The sequence below is a fragment of the Mytilus galloprovincialis genome, chromosome 14 (genome assembly GCF_965363235.1).
Source record: "Mytilus galloprovincialis chromosome 14, xbMytGall1.hap1.1, whole genome shotgun sequence".
Lineage (NCBI taxonomy): Eukaryota > Metazoa > Mollusca > Bivalvia > Mytilida > Mytilidae > Mytilus > Mytilus galloprovincialis.
The window spans coordinates 46007904-46027379 of record NC_134851.1 but is presented as its reverse complement, the minus strand read 5'-3'; the positions used below and the strand labels follow the sequence as shown (position 1 = coordinate 46027379).

Genomic DNA, 19476 nt, shown 5'->3' with positions numbered 1-19476 from the left:
TTTTTTTCTAAACGCATTCAGATATTGGGCTGATTTTTGGTATGTGAGTTAACCATGATGAATTTCAGATCAAGTTTAAGTTTCGTTTCTCTCCACTAATTTTTGCCGAAATTACGGGCTTTGGACTTTGAGAAATTGTTGAAAATCACAGTTAAATACAGACTTATTTTTAAACACCTTCAGATATTGGGCTGATTGTTGTGTATATGAGTTAACCAGGATGAGTTACAGATCAAGTTTAAGTTTCGTTCTGCTCCGCTAATTTTTGCTTTAATTACAGGCTTTGGACTTTGATAAATTGTTGAAAATCACAATTATACAGACTTTTTTTCTAAACGCTTTCAGATATAGGGCTGATTTTTGGTATGTGAGTACAGATCAAGTTTAAGTTTCATTCCGCTCCGCTAAATTTTGCTGAAATTACAAGCTTTGGACTTTGATAAATTATTGAAAATCACAGTTATACAAATTTTATGTCCACATGTGTTATTGAAATTGCAGATTTTTCAACTTTTTGGGACGGGGCCATTCGTGTCGCTTTGACACATCCAGTTCTAGTTAGCAACCTTTTCTTACAGCACTTTCAAGCACTTTGATTTGTCATTTTAGGGTAGTATGTGCCATATTGGTGTCAATGATGTTGGTATCCATGTCATTAACTCTCAAACAAGGGTGAGTTACTTTTAAAGAAAACTACACTGTGGATTCATTATTGTTTTGTTAAAAACCAATTTTCATGGTTTCTAGGGAACCATTAACTGCAATTTACAAAGAGTTACAAATTTTCTATAAGAATGTTCGCAGACTGTGACAAAACCATAAAATCAAATATCCACAGAAATGCAAGTTTTTATCAATCCATGTAAATTGGTACCCACTAAAAAAAAATGGATCCACAGTATACAGCTTTGAAGATATTTTTATTAGGGAATATTTCCATTTTGAAAAAAATCAGTAAAAGTTGCTGCCTGGTTACAGTGAGGACTTCTTGAGTGCTGGGTGATGCTGGGTCAAAAGTAAAATAACAAAAATACAGAACCACAAGAAAAATTCAAAACAGAAAGTCCCTTATCAAATGGCAAAATTAAACTCAAACACATTGAACAAATGGAAAACATAACTGTCATATTCCTGACTTGGTACAGACGTTTCATTATGTAAACACCTGGTTGTATAGCTAGCTTAACCTCTAACTTGTATGACTGCTGTGTAAAATTCCATCATATTTAAGCAGGGTGTATTCAAATGACAATAACTTATAACTAAACTGCCCGTTTGAATGGTTTTACACAAGTAATTTTGGGGCCCTTTATAGCTTGTTGTTCGGTTGAGCCAATGCTCAGTGTTGAAGGCCGTACATTGACCTATAATGGTTTACTTTTATAAATTGTTATTTGGATGGAGAGTTGTCTCATTGGCACTCACACCACATCTTCCTATATCTATGAATATACATGTGTTGAATACTGCAAAAAAAAGTTCTGGTTTGAATATGGATTGGGGTGTCACTTTTACCGTTGAAGAGTTATGTCCATTTTCTAAAATGGAAAATCTGCTGAATTTTTCATAACCATTATCTAACTTGAGTTTGCCTCAACCAAATGTTATCAAACTTATACACAATGCTCATTACCATAAAACACAGATGGTCTTAATTAGATAGTGTTTCTTTAACAGCTCTCTAGTAATGTCCCGTTATAATGTAATATGCAAGTGGGGGGGAATCATGAGACACATTCTCCATTTATTATTACTGTTTCTGTTTTCAGGTAATGTTACATAGTTTCAAATATTCAGAAATCAGCTGTAAACTTCCAGAAGCGAATCGGCTGGAAGTAAATGTGATACGATTTGAAAGTCGAACAGACAGAAATATTCCACGACAATTAACAATACGGACTAAACAGGCTGGGTTAATTGAGAGACTAATTGAAAAATTATCAGAAATTCATGCTGTCAAGGACAGACAAGTGGAAATTCGATATGGTGGAATGAATTCGTAGCACAGGATGTTGTAGGAAGTTATTTATAGAAATGGGAGGCTGATGACATATTTGTACATTACATTTGGTGGCAGTGCTTACTGGAAATAGTGTTTGCTCAATAGTCTTCAGAACAAAGAAATCATGATTTTGTTATCCATGTACCATGATCTCTAGATCTGATAAAGCACATCTACACAGCTACTTTTGCATAGGTACTATTTCTGTACTAAAAATTTAAAACTACTATTTTGTTACTCTTAAATTATTGTAATATTTAGGTACCTGTGTTTTACAGTACTTTATTTGTACTTGAAATTTAGGTACTACAGATTATTGGTTACTACCGTTACATTTTCAGCATTATGAATGTTTTTCTATTTCAAATCTCTTAAAATTATGATTTTCAAACAGGGAATATTGTATGATTTCAGTTCCAAAATATTTAGTACAAATCAAGTACTGTAAAATACAAGTACCTAAATATTACAATAGTTTTAAAGTAAAGAAATAGTAAGTAAATTTCCAGTACTGCATTTTTTTAGTACAGAAATAGTACCTATGCAAAAGTAGCTGTGTAGTGTGTTTAAATTATATCTGACTTTGGATTGCACATCCACATCAACTGTGGATTCATCATTATTCATGTGATACCAATTTTCCTGAGTTTCGTGGGTACAGGTAAACCACGAATTCAAATGTTCAATAAATAACAAATTTTCTATAGACTTTGTATGTTCAGATTGGTAAAACCACGAATTCAGATACCCACGAAAATACAAGTTTTCCTCATACCACGAAAAATAAATGAATCCACAGTATGTAAAAAGATGATTTTTTTTACTGTGAATAAAGGAAAATAACATGAATATTGCAAAATTCCTATTGTTGTAAAAAAATGTGACTTAGCTAATATCGCAATGATAAGAACTTACATTCTGATATCTGATACATATACCTGTAGAGTGGGGTGCGCATATTTGCCGGGGACACAATTTCACCATTTTAAATACTTCAAAAGATGTCTGAAATGGAAGAAACATGCCGGTAACTAAGATTTTTATAACAAATATGATTTTATTCTAAACTACGACAAAACATCAGGCAATTTCAAACACCCTTAAATCTAACTTTTCAGATGATTATTTTCAAACAAACACGTTTTCAAGCTTAAGAATATTTTGCATTTGAAGTTATCTTCATATAGAAATATCAGTATACTTCAAAAACATATACACCTGAACATAAACTGTGGAAAACATGGAAAGATATGGCGAAAATGAGCACCCCACTCTATGCAGATTTTCATCAAATAGCAATAATTAATTTTGTTCTTTTGTCCTTGGAGAGTTGTCTCATTGGCACTCACACCACATCTTCTTATTTATATTAAAAAAAATGCTATGATTAATGCACACAATAATTTTTGAGTTTACAGAAAAAGTATTGCTATTTTTTAAGCTATTTTTCCATGCTTCTAAAATATTTTACGTTGAATTATATGATTTACACTTAAAACTTATGGTTTTCTTTTTTAGAAAAATTGAATAACAAAATATTAATGTATATGGCCTTTCATGAATGTGTAGTGCCTTCAGGGATATTGTTTAGTGGAAGCTTGATTTTTAAAGGAATTCATATTTGCTTACTTTTAGAATATTTTTTTTAAAATGTAGAAACTGTCTTTATTATATGCGTTTTTTTTTGCCAAATAAGTTCAAACAGTTGCATATTTGTTGTTTTAAACATTGTATGAAAGTTTATCAGTTTAAATGGAAGCAAGAGGGTTGAAAGAAACTTTCAAAATGTCCCCCAACCAAAATATTTTCTGAAGTACTGTGGATTCATTATTAATCGTTGGGTACCAATTGTTGTGGGTTTTGTGGATAATTTCGCCCTCTGCTCTGTGGTGCCAAAAGGATAATTTCGGCTAGCGCCTGAGGGTGACAAAAGGATAATTTCGGCTAGCACCTGAGGGTGCCAAAAGGATAATTTTGGTACGAAAGGGTTAATTGCAAGTTTACCTCAAAACACGAAAATTGGTACATTTTGTATCAACAAAAATAAATAGAACCACAGTTACAAACTTTGATTCTGAGATTGTCTCAACAACTCTTGAATTTATAAAATTAATGTTAAAAAATGTCACTATTTATTTAATAATTTTTATGAGAAATGAGAAAAATGGTTTTTCTTGTGTATCATACTGTAATTTTGACAAGACTTTTTATTCTCGGTCTATAGATATACTTTTTCACTTTAAGGGCTGCCTCTGTGTTCAAACCTAGTCATCAGATTTGTTGTAGGAATCTTATTTTTGATATTCATTGCTTACACTAGGCTTTTTTTATTTTTTATTTCAGATATGGAAAAAACTGTTTGTCTTCCTGTTTTTTTGTTTTGTTTTTGCTTGTTTTTACCTCATTTTGACTGTTCCTCTGGTATCTTTTGCCCCTCTTTTGTTTTGTGGTAGAGACCTCAAGTGTGGGAAGTCATTAGTTTAATTCTGTCTGGACCAGACCATTAACTTAAATATAGGTATGTGTTGCTTCTGTTCCTTGCACACATTGTTAGAGCAATGATTAGTCGGCTAGGAGTCAGTGCTACCTGTCTGAGTAGTGTGATGACTTTTTGTGGGAGTAGCACAGGAGCATCCACACACATGCCACACTGTTTATGTGCCTGACCCGAGTCAGAAGCCTGTGATCAAGTGACTTTTCTCGTTTGAATTGTACGTTTGTCATTTAGGGCCTTTAATAGCTGACTATGCAGTATGTGTTTTGCTCATTGTTGAAGTCTGTACAAAGACTTATAGTTGTTAACTTCTACCGGTATGTCATTTGGTCTCTGGTGGAGAGTTGTCTCATTGGCTATAATAACACATCTTCTGATTTTCCTATAAGAATTTAAAGTTTAAACAAATTGTTTGTATGGAGATAGCATATCCCCATAATCTTCCACCCAATTGGAAAAAAACACCACAACTTAAATCAAAGATCATTGCTTGATGACTTAATCAATTTTTTTAATATGAAGATGAAAAAAAGTGTACCGGTACTTCCGTAAATTCAGAAATTATTGCTAGCATTTATTATTGAGATCTAAGTCATTTAAGACTTAAACGTGATTTTTATCTTTGGGATATTGAAAAAAAATCCTATTTAACAATGTTAATTCATATAAATAATTTCAAAATGTTAGTTTTAATTATTGCGATTATTACCCTGTCTATAATTTTTCGCAATGATAAAAAATCGCAATAATTTCTGAATTTATTGCATTTTCGCAATAATTTCTGAATTTACAGTATTTCAACTTAAAATCCAATTATATATTTAGTGAACAATTACACACAGTCAGTTTAATGACTAAAAATAACAGAGGGTAAAATATTTGTATATTTTTTTAGATGTACTTGTAGTGCTCTATATTATTTTCAGTCACTGGTGTAAAATCTCATATACATGTTTAGTAATTGATACTTCAGAAATAAACCAGTCTAGATTGAAACATAATCCAGTTAGTGACGGTGTATTGTATTACATAAGAATGCAAGTTATGTAATAATAGGTATTTTAATGGCCGACTAATTTATGTTTTAAATTTTATGTATTTCTGCATTATTTATTTAATAGTCATACAAGTAGGATAGAATTTTATTTGATGATATTTTTTTGGTGTTTTGTCTACATTAGGAGGGCAAACTATGTGAAATCTTAATCTCGTTACAATGTTGTTTAGTTTAGGAAAAAAACATCGTAAATTTCATTCAGGAATGTGTTTCCTGTGTAAAAAGCTAACCTAATTTTGCAGCCCAACAAATGTTACAGAAGGTCAATATATTAAGAATCAAATGCCTTTCTTTTTAAGGGGGCTCCTGGGTATAAATCTTCTTTTTTTTCTAATATAGGATTTCGCTATATTTTTTTATAAATGAACTTAATCATATACTTAAAAGAAAAATGAAATAAAAAAATGGGGTCACCGTTCATATAATTCACAATCTGCCTCTGGAAGAAGCATACATTTTTGTTAATGTCCTTTTTTTCTGTTGAGCTAATATTAGAAATAGAGGTAATATCAAAATAAAAAAAATAACCTAATTACAGAAATCGCTTAAATTTTTACAATTATTTAGTTTATGTTCGGCTTATTTGAAAACAATAATAAAAAATATAGGTCACTGATGAGTTAAGAAAGATATTTCAAATTTAATGCCAAAAAATGACATTTTTGCATCAAAGGGAGATAATTTGGAGCTTATTCAATGATATAAACATTTTAAAAGTCATCTGGGGCCAAACGGAATCGTGTTTTTGGGTTGATTTTTGTACCATATAATAAAGTAATAACTAATAGACTGTAATAAATAAAATTTGTAATGAAAAAATAAAGGTTTAATTTTTTGCTGAAATTTTTGTACCCGCGAGCCACCTTAACAGTACCTTTTACTATGTCACTGATCATGATTTTCAGTGTTCCCATAGATAATCATAGACTTTGATATATAAGTGTCTTGAGTTTGGGATCCTTCTTGTTTTGCAATTTTTCTCAATCTTAATTTGTTCTGCTTATTTTTTTTTCAAATATGGTTAAAAAGGTCTGAAAACTTACATTTTGAAATAAAGATATTATGAAGAGGGGCATAAAGGGAGGGGAGGTATCTACACGGAAGAACGCGAAATAAAATTGCCATTTCACGATGAAAGGACAATTAGAAATTTCTTGCACGCGGATCTTTTTACCGATTTCACGAAACATGGTGAATAACGAACCTTTTTTCACAACTGCACGTGAAATAAAAATGGCAAAACACGTTGCACGAAAATAACCCTTTACCACCCTCTATGAACAATATAAGTAAAATATAAAAAAAAAATCCATAAGGTTACTGAAAGTAAGAGGCGTTCAGACTTTTATTATTTTGACTTTGCTTTTGATTTTGCAATTACATGTATTATGCATGAATGATTTTGTTAATGAAATATTGCATTCTTGTTGTTATGTTTGAGATGTCAAGTTGAAAATTTGTACATTTTCAATAGAAGGTACATTCTAATGCAACAACGTTTGTAACGTTCATTTTGATTGGATAACGTCACTTTTTTACATGGCATCAATTGACAATTGATGCTAGTCAATTGATGCTATGGGACGTACGCGCAAGCGCAGACGGCATATGACAGATTTTAATTACATGTTTTAACGTTGTTTTCTGTCAGTTTCATTAGAATGGAGATAACAATATTGTATTTTAAGCTCCGACGGTATAAATTGGGGATTTGATGGTCACAAATACCCGTTTACTGTCTCCACTAACGCATCGCCAGTAAACTTAATTTGCAATCATCAAATCCCCAATTGATGCCATCAGAGCTTAAAATACAATACAGTTATCTCCTAATTACATCACAAAATTTCACCTTGTCCCCAAACGATGATATTATATCTTTTGCTAAAAACAATTAGAGTGTGTATCTTCAACACAGTTTACTAAGACCTAAAGAAGAAAAAAAATGTTGTGTAATTTCTCTAGATCATGTCAACAATTGTGATATAAATATGCCACTAAAATAAATTCATTGAATCTGATTTGTCTGTCATGTGATCAGATCATGTGACTGAATCTCATAACTTATTTTAACACAAAAGTTTGTTTGTTTGTTTAATTGTTATGTTTTGTCATGTTTCATATGATGAGTATTAATAGTGTCATGATTGGAATAATTATGAATAAATTATGCAACTTTTCTATCATGTGATCAGTCACATGATTAAAATAAACCAATTGTAAGAGTGTATATTTTGATTGATGTGATATTGCCTTCCATGTGATTTCTGTGATTTGTTGATCAGAGGTTGTTCTTTTTCAATTAAATATTTTATAAATTTTCTTGTTAATTTATTTATTTAAAGAATCATAGTTTATTTTTATATCAGCTTTTATGTCTTACCCTTGCATAATTTCTTTTTATGTCCCTTAGTGTCCTTATTTATGTCAGTACGTCCATACAACCTTAAATTTGCTTCCCTTCTCTAACTTTAGTTTGCCTCAACCAATTGTTAAGAAAATTATACACAATGCTTATTACCACAAAACACAGATCAAATTTTAAGGGCTTAACTTTTACCGGTCTATAGTTATGCCCCTTTTCAAATTGAAAATTGCTGATTTTTTTGTTTCTGTTGAATGTTCTCTAACTTAAGTTTTCCTCAATTAAAAGCGATGAAACATATACACAATGCTTATTACCACAAAATGCAGATCAAGTACAGATTTGGCTAGTGTCACTTTTACAATTTTGAGTTATGTCCCTTTTTAACATTAAATGCAAGCGGCGTCTTCTGTATCCCATAGACACTTTCCCCATTTATTTTACATATATATATAATTTTTATATAGGTATGCATAAATAAAACTGTTGGGTAAACATTAAGCGGATAAGTACATCAATAAAACAGCAACCAATCTACAAACTAAGAAAACAAAACCTTTTGTGTTACAGTGAGGGAAAGTCTAGGAAAGAATGTCTGTAACAGAAAGCCGGGACAATGTATACTAGCAGAAAGTAACATTTTGATTACAATATGGTGGCAGTGGTGATTGCATAAACTATTTGCACAAAAGTGTATATTTCAAAAGATCTGGATGCTTCCTACCTTGTGTGCAGATATCTGATGTTACTTAGTTTCCATCTTCATTTGTCCATTGTCCATGATCTAAATTTTATATAGTTTAGAGACTGCTTACAAAATATGTGGTTAAATTTGGTAAATTGCTTTCTTTTCTGGTCTACATGTCTTTCAACCAGGGTTCAACTGACCTTGACCTCATTTTCATGGTTCAGCAGAAAATGCTTAGTTTTTGTGGTTTGGTCTTTTTCCTGGATACTCGAAGCAATAGTGCATCGATTTTGGGATTGTAGGATGATTTTCATGTGTATATGTCTGACTGGCAGATTTCATCTACATCTACCTGACCTCAACTTCATGTATTATACTATTTTTTTGTGGTTTTGTCTATTTCACAAATATTATTACCAAGATGGCAACTATATTTTTATACAACCACATTTTGTGGTCCTATATTTGTATCACTTCGTCATCGTCAGTGTCTTCAAACATAAGGTTTCCTGACAATAACTTTAGTATATAAGTAAATAGAAATCTATGAAATTTAAATACAAGGTTTATAACCACAAAAGGATAGGTTTGGATTGATTAATAGGGGCCCAAATAAGCATTTTTGTCGAGCCTTCGACTTTTGTTGAAAAAATAAGACATAGAGATCCTACATTCCGTCAGCGGCAGCGTCTACAAATATTCACTCTGTGGTTATACTTTTTTTTAAATTTTAACTACTTTCTTAACTATCCTGGATTTCTACTAAATTTGGACAGAAGCTTGTTTATGATCATAAGATAGTATCCAGAGGTAAATTTTGTAAATAAAAAACGAAATTGTTTTTCCGTAATTTACTTATAAATGGACTTAGTTTTTCTGCTGGGAAACATTACATTCACTCTGTGGTTTAAAGTTTTTAAAATTTTAACCAACTTTCTTAAACTATCCTGGATTTCTACCAAACTTGGACAGAAGCTTGTTTATGATCATAAGATAGTATCCAGAGGTAAATTTTGTAAATAAAAAACGAAATTGTTTTTCCGTAATTTACTTATAAATGGACTTAGTTTTTCTGCTGGGAAACATTACATTCACTCTGTGGTTAAAGTTTTTAAAATTTTAACAACTTTCTTAAACTATCCTGGATTTCTATCAAACTTGGACAGAAGCTTGTTTATGATCATAAGATAGTATACAGAGGTAAATTTTGTAAATAAAAAACGAAATTGTTTTTCCGTAATTTACTTATAAATGGACTTAGTTTTTCTGCTGGGAAAATTACATTCACTCTGTGGTTAAAGTTTTTAAAATTTTAACAACTTTCTTAAACTATCCTGGATTTCTACCAAACTTGGACAGAAGCTTGTTTATGAACATAAAATAGTATCCAGAAGTAAATTTTTTATTTTAAATAATTTTTTTTCCGTATTCTACCCATAAATGGACTAGTTAACATTACATACAGTCTGCAGTTAAAGTTTTTAAAACGTTTATTAGATTCTTAAACTATCCTTGATTTATACTTCAACTTGGACAGAAGCTTCTTACAATCAAAAGATAGAGTATCGAGAGGAACATTTCATTATTTTTGTTCCTCATTTTTGTTGAGCCTACGATTTATAGCAAAAATAGGCAAGACACTGGGTTCCGCGGAACCCTTACAACTTTTTCTAGTTTCCAGACAATAACTTGTGGAACAGTGTTTGGATCTCTCTGAAACTGTACCACAAGTTTCCATATCACAAAGGGGTGGTAAGGATTGGCTTTGATGTTATTAGATGTCAAACCGTTTATGAATTAGGGGGAAAAAGAAGGTTTCCTGGTTAATGGCCAATTACTTAAGAACAATGTGTTGGAATTACCTTCCTTACACTGCTTTTAAATTAGGTAGGAAAATATGTTGTATTGTCTTGAGGTAATTAGCTGTCAATTTATTTATAGACCTTACTATTAAAAATGCTGATGAAGGTATAATTATTTTAGCCATGATTATGTATGACATTTTCTATTCTAAGACTTTTATGATGTATTTAAATGGGAAATTATGGTTGCAAACTCTATTGGAAACTTCAATTGAGATTATGATCATATCTTGAAAGAATTTTTTTTTGGAAAAAGAGGGGGGGGGGGGTGAAGAAAAAAAATGGGGGGATAAAAAAAGATATGGTGGACAATTTTTTCTCCTCAAGATTTCAGAAATAAAAAAGAAATTTTCTTAAAAACATTTTTTTTTTGCTGAAAAAAAGGGGGGGGGGTATTTATTATTTTTGTTTTGAGGGGGTCAATTTGCAGCTTAGTGTATTGCACAAAAGCTAAAAAAACAAATATAAATTCAAATCATATATGCTAGCATATATAACCAATTATAAGTTCTTTGACTACAGTTATTCTGTGTCAGAAACCTATTATGTGTCAAATGTTTAATTACAATCTAAATTCAGACCTTTATCAAGCACAAATATTGTGTCCATTTTTGCCCCGACTGTTCATGGTTGGACCTCTGCAGTCGTATCCAGCTGCGCTCCGTGAAGCAATTTATTTTGTATGAAATGATTGTAAGGTGTACATGTCTTTCTGTCAGGGTTCATATGATCACTAAATATACTTTTATGTATGTAATGATTGTAATGATTGTAATGTGTACATAGATATAGGAAGAGGTGGTATGAGTGCCAATGAGACAACTCTCCATCGAAACAATTTATAAAAGTAAACCATTATAGGTCAAGGTACGGTCTTCAACACGGAGCCTAGGCTCACGCCAAACAGCAAGCTATAAAGGGCCCCAAAAATTACTAGTGTAAAACCATTCAAACGGGAAAACCAACGGTCTAATCTATATAAAAAAACGAGAAACGCGGAACACTTATGAACCACATAAAAAGACAACAATTGCAGCTGGATTAAACGTTTAAATGATACAAAACCTTATCCCTTTTTCTGAAACAGTAGTATAACATCACAACATAGTCTGTCTGGCAGGATTCATATGACCTTGACCTCATTTTCCTGGTTCTTTGGACAATGTTACGTATTGTGACTTGGTCTGTTTTCCAGGTACTGTAAGCAGTATAACCACTATATTTTGTGTACTGTATAGTGTACATGTCTATCACATGGTGTGTCTGACCTTGACCTCATTTTCATGGATCATTACGAATGTTGAGTTTAGTTTTAACATATTTATTTATAGTGGATTGGGTAAAAAGTTTTTCAACTTATATTAATCCCTTTCCACTTTTTATGTGATACTTGTGGTAAAACCTTTATTTTACAAACATAAATTCAATCATTAGTAAAGCTGGTTTTACTAAATTAGGCGTCATTCCGGGTACTCCAACTTAGGAGGCACTCAAAAGGTATCTTGTCCTCAATTACAAATACATGTGGTACATGTCCGACAGACAATGTTCTCCTGACCTTGACCTTGTTTCTGGTTTTGTGCTCAACGTTTAGTGTTCGTAACTAGGTCTATTTCTTTAATACATACTACAAGTGATAAGTCTACTTTATTTTGTCTATATTATGGTTGTCACAGACTGGAAATGCCCAATTTTAGATCAATTGGCCCTTGCTTTTTTCATCACTTGGGGGCCGTCGTCATCGTTTGTAAACTTACAAAAATCTTGTAAATTTCATAGGACCAAATTTAATCAACCTTGGCCACAAACATCATTGATGTATCCGACGACCCCGCCTACAAACCAACAAAGATGGCCAGCATGGCTAAAAATAGAGCATAGGGAGTAAAATGCAAGTTTTGTGTATTAATTTTCAAAACTGTTATAAATAGAGAAAATCTGACAGGACAGAAATGTACAGTATTTTCAGTTCTACCAAATGGTTGTATGCATCAAAACTGTCAGACGACTTCTTATAGCAGTTGTTGGCCTTAATGATATTACAATTAGTGTAAGTGAAAATTTTACCTTTGCCTCATAATGTATCTTAAAAATTGTAATATATATTTAGAAACTTGTATGATCAAAACGATCAGAAAGACAAGATCTGCAATCAAGATAATGAAGGAATTTTCCGCCAACTCATTATTTGATATTGATCTTAAATGGCGATTTTTACTATTTTGTTACAATTTTGTCTTTTATGATAAAAAAATATAATAGATAAATAGACACTTTAAATCACAAAAAACATCAACAAGGCAAACTCTACTAAACATTGCCCTTTTTTGTTTTGAGCAAAAGCTAAAGAAGATAGAGGGGATGCCTTATGTTTGCATCTGCAATATTGGAGATAATCCTTTGTTGAATGGGCACATAAACCAAAATGAGCGACACATGCTCTTTAGAGCCTCCTGCTTTTGGATTAAGTACAAATTCTCCAAAACGTAAAATCACATCGTTTTTTTTAATCAAAAGAAAACTCGTTTCAATATATACAAACAATTAATACCAAAGTTTCATGAAAAATTGCTCGAAGCAAATTTGAGTTATAATACTAGTAGTCAGAAATCTGGAAAATCCCCAATTTTATGAATGAAAGCCCATACATTTAGTTCGGAAATATGAAATCCAAAATTTATAAAATTTGTACGAAAGGGAGCTTATTTATGTCAATAGATATAAATGGATAACGGTATACCATACATAAGTCACGTGAACGGACATGTAAAAACATTCCTCCACATTTACCATGCACTGGGAGCACTGGGAGAAAATGTCAATCCCTAAATCATTCAAATTGACTGACCTCTTTGCTCTTAAATGGGTAATTTAAGTATAAGTATGAGTATATCGTTCACTTATTTGATTTATATCACCAACACGTTGTTTAATATATTTTATTTCTGTAACTGAATTATACTCCTTGTGTTCCCTACTCTTTAATAACTTCAAACTACGCAAAACCCACTTTAATAAAGACTGCTTAATTTTTCACGCTGTTTGCGTCAGTTTCGTCTCCATTGCTTCTATATAGTCTTTTGTTTGTTGGTTTTGTTTGTTTTTTCTTTAAAAGATCAACTTTGTCGGGTATCATATATATATGATATTTTGTTACATAATGTTTTATTCATTAATATATCCCCTGTCTATCCTAGGCCTCTATTTTGACAGTATGTATACTATTCCCAAGTCCTCCTAGTTTTAGTACAACAATAACACACTATTCAGGACAAGTACTCTATATGAAGAAAAAAAGTCGCGGTATTGAAATTCAATATTAAAATCATATTTCTTAATATTTAATTTGAAAAGCTTTTTATGTATTTTGTCCATTATTGTCACAGTCTGTTATGTAACTGAGCGTAAAGCTCGAATGGCTGCCCGAATTGTCCTATGACATGCACGCGGTGAGACGCCATTTTTTTGCCTGCATTATTTACATTTTGAATTATGATACAACAAGATACAATGAATAAATTGATATAAAACTGTCTTCATTTTTAGTGTTCATTAATCAAGAAAATTGAAAATTACGTAACACGACAAAAATATTCATATTTATGCAGAAAGTACACTGCGCCTGCATCGACCGTTAATAATTGTATTATGGAGATTTACAGCGTGATATAAAGTATGATACACATTTTCTATTCTTAAAAACCGTAAGGTTTGGTTTGGTTTAGTGGTTGAATATTCATTGATTTGCAACCCTGTATCTCCATCAATTATATTGACAGAGCGGATTGAAGAAAAAAGCCGAGCGTAGCGATGTGACTTTTTGACGATTTTACGTTAAAACATATATGACCAAAGAAGACTGTGTTATACAATGCATTTTAAAAATATAATTATCAGACCAGAACTCACTGATATTCTAGTTATTTGTCTGAATAATCTAAACTGAATGTTGGTTAATAAAGAAAAAGTAGAAAACATACATAATTGCGCCGGCATACGGTGATATGAGACGATGTCCTCCTACAGTCGTATTGTGTTTTGATCACAATTGTATTGACCCTCGGCTATGCAACGGTCCTATATAGCTGACAACTACCCAATACTACTGCTTCTCTGTTTGTGAAAGCACCTATTTTATAGCATTGCTAACGTTGAGAGTCTGTTATTTGAGTAAGGACTAGTCGAGTGGTAATTTATAATTGGTGCTCGCTTTCGTGACTGCATGTTTAACGTATGTTCCATGAGAAATTGGGATTGCTTGACTATCTAACAAACGATCGCACACAAAAAAGAAGCTCATCATGTTCAGCTCAGTTCGTGTCTGGTTTTTTTTTTTCTATGTTTTAATGTAAGATTATCAAAATATACCAGAAAAAACAGTAAAACACAAAATATGAACCAAACATTCAGTTTGGTTCAATTACTTAACATCAAATATGTTCTTGCTTATTTTTTCCAACAAATAGACATTTGTTAATTCTTAATAAAATTAAGATTTTCTGATGTATTTCAATTGTTATATATTGCTTATAGTGTCAACAATAAAGGTATAGTGAAGCTCTAGCAATGTTTCTAGTATATGGTTGACCGAAACAATATTTTGGGGATGTTTCCATACCCTAGGCCATTTGGTAGCTTACTTACTATATATATATATCCTACAGAACATACATGTAAATAAGGGATACGCCAACTGAAGATTAAGCAATTTTTTAATCGCGATAAAACAGGGTGTGGATGAGTTTTTTTGGAATAAAGAATGATGGAAAAAATAAATGAAGAATAGAGAAAAAATAATGCATAGGCAAAAATGATAAAGAATAGAGAATAAAGGGTGCTAAAAAATAAATAATAATAGATTCTAAAACATAAAGAATAACTGCAAACATTACAGAACTGGGTAACGTATACTGATAACAGAAAAGAACACTGTCTAGAATACAATTATCAAGTAATTACAGAATCGCCTTAATTTTTAAAGATAAAGAATAATAAGAAATGACCCCCCCCTTTCCATATCCTACAAATATAGAAATAGGAGATAGGATAACAGAGAGACAACCACAATGATATAAGAAAAAGATAGACAGAAAACAACAACACCAACAGAAAAAGGAAGAACAGACAAACAAGAAATCAATAAAACAGCACAAAGAAAAGATTGAAAAAAAAAAAAAAAAACCAACAAAAAAACTCCGAGGTGCTCCGGAAGGTCAGCAGAACTGTTGATGTCCCACTCTTGCAACCGTCGTGTTACTCCTGTCTATAGCTATGTAAGGAAGAGAAGTGGTATGATTACCAATGAGACAAATATTACAACATATACCTATTCTTTAGGGAACGACCACTTAACTTCCAGAGTGGGGGGGGGGGAGGGGTTTTGTTCCAGTTTTGTTCCAAACAAAATATTATGATCCCCAATTTGATGAAAACAAATATTCTTATCAAGCAGATAAAAAAAAAATGTATTCTGATTGCAAATTCCCCCATACCTTCTTTATAGTGTAAAATTTTGAAGAAGAAAAAATCTAATTGATCGCGTTGAAAAAGTAAATAAGTTTGTTTGCACCACCTTGCGGGGAAAAAAACTTTTCTGACTAAGAAAAAAACCCATAACCCCCCTTCAAGTTAAATGGTTGCTCCCTTATATGTTTAGCTCTGACAGATAAGGGTGACTCAGACATCCGTATGATGCAAGGGAGAGAGGAACCAACAGTCTTCTATCCTACATAGTCCAAGTAAATCGTTCCCAATGGTGACTAAGGAGAGATATGATCACTTTGGACATCTGTTCCTATCGATATATACCCTCATTTTCTAATGGCATTCAAAATTTCACCGACCTTCGTCCAAAATTGCCTCCATCATATGACCTACCTAATTGTATTTATTGGTATTTTTTCTCGTCCCGATCATGCAAGAAATATTGGCAACTGGACGTTAAGCGAATATCAAACAATTAATCAACACAATGAACAGGATTTAAATATAAAAAAAGAATATGTTGTTATTATTGCCAATGAGACAACTCTCCAAGAGACCAAAATGACACAAAAATTTTAAAACAACTATAAGTCACCGTGCGGCCTTCAACAATAGACAACGCCCATAACGCATAGTTAGCCATAAAAGGGCAAATGACAAATTTAAAACAATTCAAACGAGAAAACTAACGGCATAATTTATGTACAAAAAGATGAACGAAAAACAAATATGTAACACAGCAACGAACGACAGCCACTGCATTACAGGCTCCTGACTTATTATTGGTTCCTGACTTGGCAGGACATGTTTGTTTGTGAGCACTCATTCCTCCACATAATGAACAGTGTCGTAACAGCACAACATAAGAACAAACTCAATTGGAAATGGCTTGATTCATCAGATTGATACGAAATACAAACATGACTAGCATAAATACGTTCCAGACTGCGTTTTTCAAAAGCATGCAGACAGCGTTTTCCAAGACAAACGTTTTAAAATTTTACATCTGTCATTGTTATGCATGTAAACATACTTTTGGTGCACAGCTTACGCATATAAAAATTGGAAAAGTCTATTAACCTCGAATGTACAAAATATAATCTGGTATATTCATGTGTTATCGGAACAAAAATGTCCTGTACCAAAACTGAAAAATGGCAGTTGTTATCTTATAGTTTGTTTCTGTGTATTTTGCATTGTATTTTTTTTGTTGTTGCACTTCAGTGTTTCTGTTGTTTCGTTGTTTTATTCTTATAGTTGATGTGTTTACCTCAGCTTTAGTTTGTAACCCGGATATGTTTTCTCTCAATCGATTTATGACGTTCGAACAGCGTGGTATACTGTACTGTTGCCTTTATTTGTAACAGACTATAGATGAATACCAATTGGAAATGGCTTGATTCCTACGATCGACATGAAATACTAACGCGACTAACATAAATAAGTTGCAGACAGCGTTTTTCCAAAACAAATGCTTTAAATTCCAACATCAGTCATAGGGATGCATGCATGCATGTACACATGCCTTTTTAACATGCTTTTGGTGCAAAGCTTACGCATATAAAAATTGGAAAAACAAACGCTTTAAATTTCTTCATCTGTCATAGTTATGCATGTTAACATGCTTTTGGTGCATATAAAAATTGGGAAAAGTCGATTGCTCACGAATGTACAATATGTAAACTGGTATATTGGTGTTCACGTGTTATCGGAACAAAATTGTAACGATATATGTTTTCTCTGTGTTTTAGAATATTTTGATACATATCACGTATATTTCGTTAAGCCGGTCATTATCTGGTCATGACCCTGCCTCAGTACATGCTAATTAAATTTTCACGTTAGAATGTTTATATTTACATGTCAGGTTAAGTTTTAGAAGCATCAACATCTTGTTTTTACAACGTCTACAATTGCTAATTATCAATAACTGATTCTCCTATATAGATAAGTTTTACAGTTGTTAAAAAAGTCATGGTAGGCAAGGGTGATGAATAAGAACGTATACAGATAGGAATGACAACTTGAAAATTGAAGTGCATGAAGTGCATTTAATAGCTATTTTGTTTTAAGATTGCACAAGCTGCTTTATTTTAACAGTAAAATAACAAAAATTACCGAACTCAGATGAAAATTCAAAACGAGATCAAATGGCAAAATCAAAAGCTCAAACTCATCAGACAAATGGATAACAACTGACGTATTACCGACTTGATACCGGTATTTTCATATGTAGAAATGGTGAATTAAACCTGGTTTCATAACTAGATAAACCTCTCACTTGTATGACAGTCGCATACAATTCCATTATATTGACACTGATGTGTGATCAAAACAAACATACATAATAGGTACTAATGTCAAAAATAGGGGTGTACTATAGCAGTCAACATTGTGTTGTAATCTTAATCACTATAAAAACAAACAAATAAATCCATGTGGTCAACGAACCACCTTTAAAAAGGCATGTAGACACAGCACATTAGTAAAAAACATCCTAGATAGAAGTTCTGTTATTTCGGAGGTTATGGTTGACTGATTAAATTAGAAGACTGCTTTTATTATCCAGCACTATGGTTGGGCAGTTTTTTTCTCAGACTACATAGTTCCAAATATTTGTTTTGCATGGAAACCTAAAAGGGGATTCGGGGTTTTCAGTAGGTTTTGCTATAAAGGTCCACACAGTCGACTGTGCGATGTTGCTTCTCTTTGTAACAAGCTTCCTTGTGTCATAGATCAAATTTGTTCGTTCGTTGTATTTCTACATGTTTGTATTAACATGTGTTTTTGATTGAGTTAAGTTGTTTCGATTTATTTTTTTAGTGTTTCTTTCTGTATTGTAATGTTACACTAATACTTTAGGTTAGGGTGAAGGTTGACGCCTGTTAAAACGTATAAACCCGCTACATTTGTGTGCATCTGTCCTAAGTCACTCAGGAACCTATTGTTCAGTGGTTGTTGTTTGTTGATGTGGTCCATGATCGTTTTTTTATATAGATGAGTCCGTTGTTTCCTTTATATCTTGCTGTTCGGTGTGAGCTACGGCTCCGTGTCGTGTTAAAGGCCGTACTTTGAACTAGTATACAATTTTATTTTGGGGACAGCTGACACCTGCCTCCGGGTGCGGGATTTTCTCGCTGCATTGAAGATCCCTTGGTGGACCTCGGCTGTTATCTGCTCTTTGGTCGGGTTGTCTCTGACATATTCCCATTTTCATTCTCCATCTTATTTGACCTATAATGAAATTGAGAATGGAAATGGGGAATGTGTCAAAGAGGCAACAGCAGAAGGTCACCAACAGGTCTTCAATGTAGCGAGAAATTCCCGCACCCGGAGGCGTCCTTCAGCTGGCCCCTGAACAAATATATACTAGTCCAGTGATAATGAACGCCATACTAATTTCCAAATAGTACACAAGAAACTAAAATTAAAATAATACAAGACTAACAAAGGCCAGAGGCTCCTGACTTGGGACAGGCGCAAAAATGCGGCGGGGTTAAACATGTTTGTGAGATTTCAACCCT

General features: G+C 32.5%; 1 protein-coding gene across 1 annotated transcript in view; it reads left to right on the top strand.

The window, feature by feature from the left end:
- Positions 1 to 2187, top strand: part of LOC143059686 (krev interaction trapped protein 1-like) — a 39593-nt gene extending 37406 nt beyond the window's left edge. Inside the window, exons 16-17 of the mRNA XM_076233228.1 lie at positions 610 to 672; positions 1770 to 2187. Of these exons, the coding sequence (XP_076089343.1) occupies positions 610 to 672; positions 1770 to 2003 (297 nt within the window). The 3' untranslated portion in view covers positions 2004 to 2187. The remainder of the gene's footprint in view (positions 1 to 609; positions 673 to 1769) is intronic.
- Positions 2188 to 19476: the final 17289 nt, after the last annotated feature.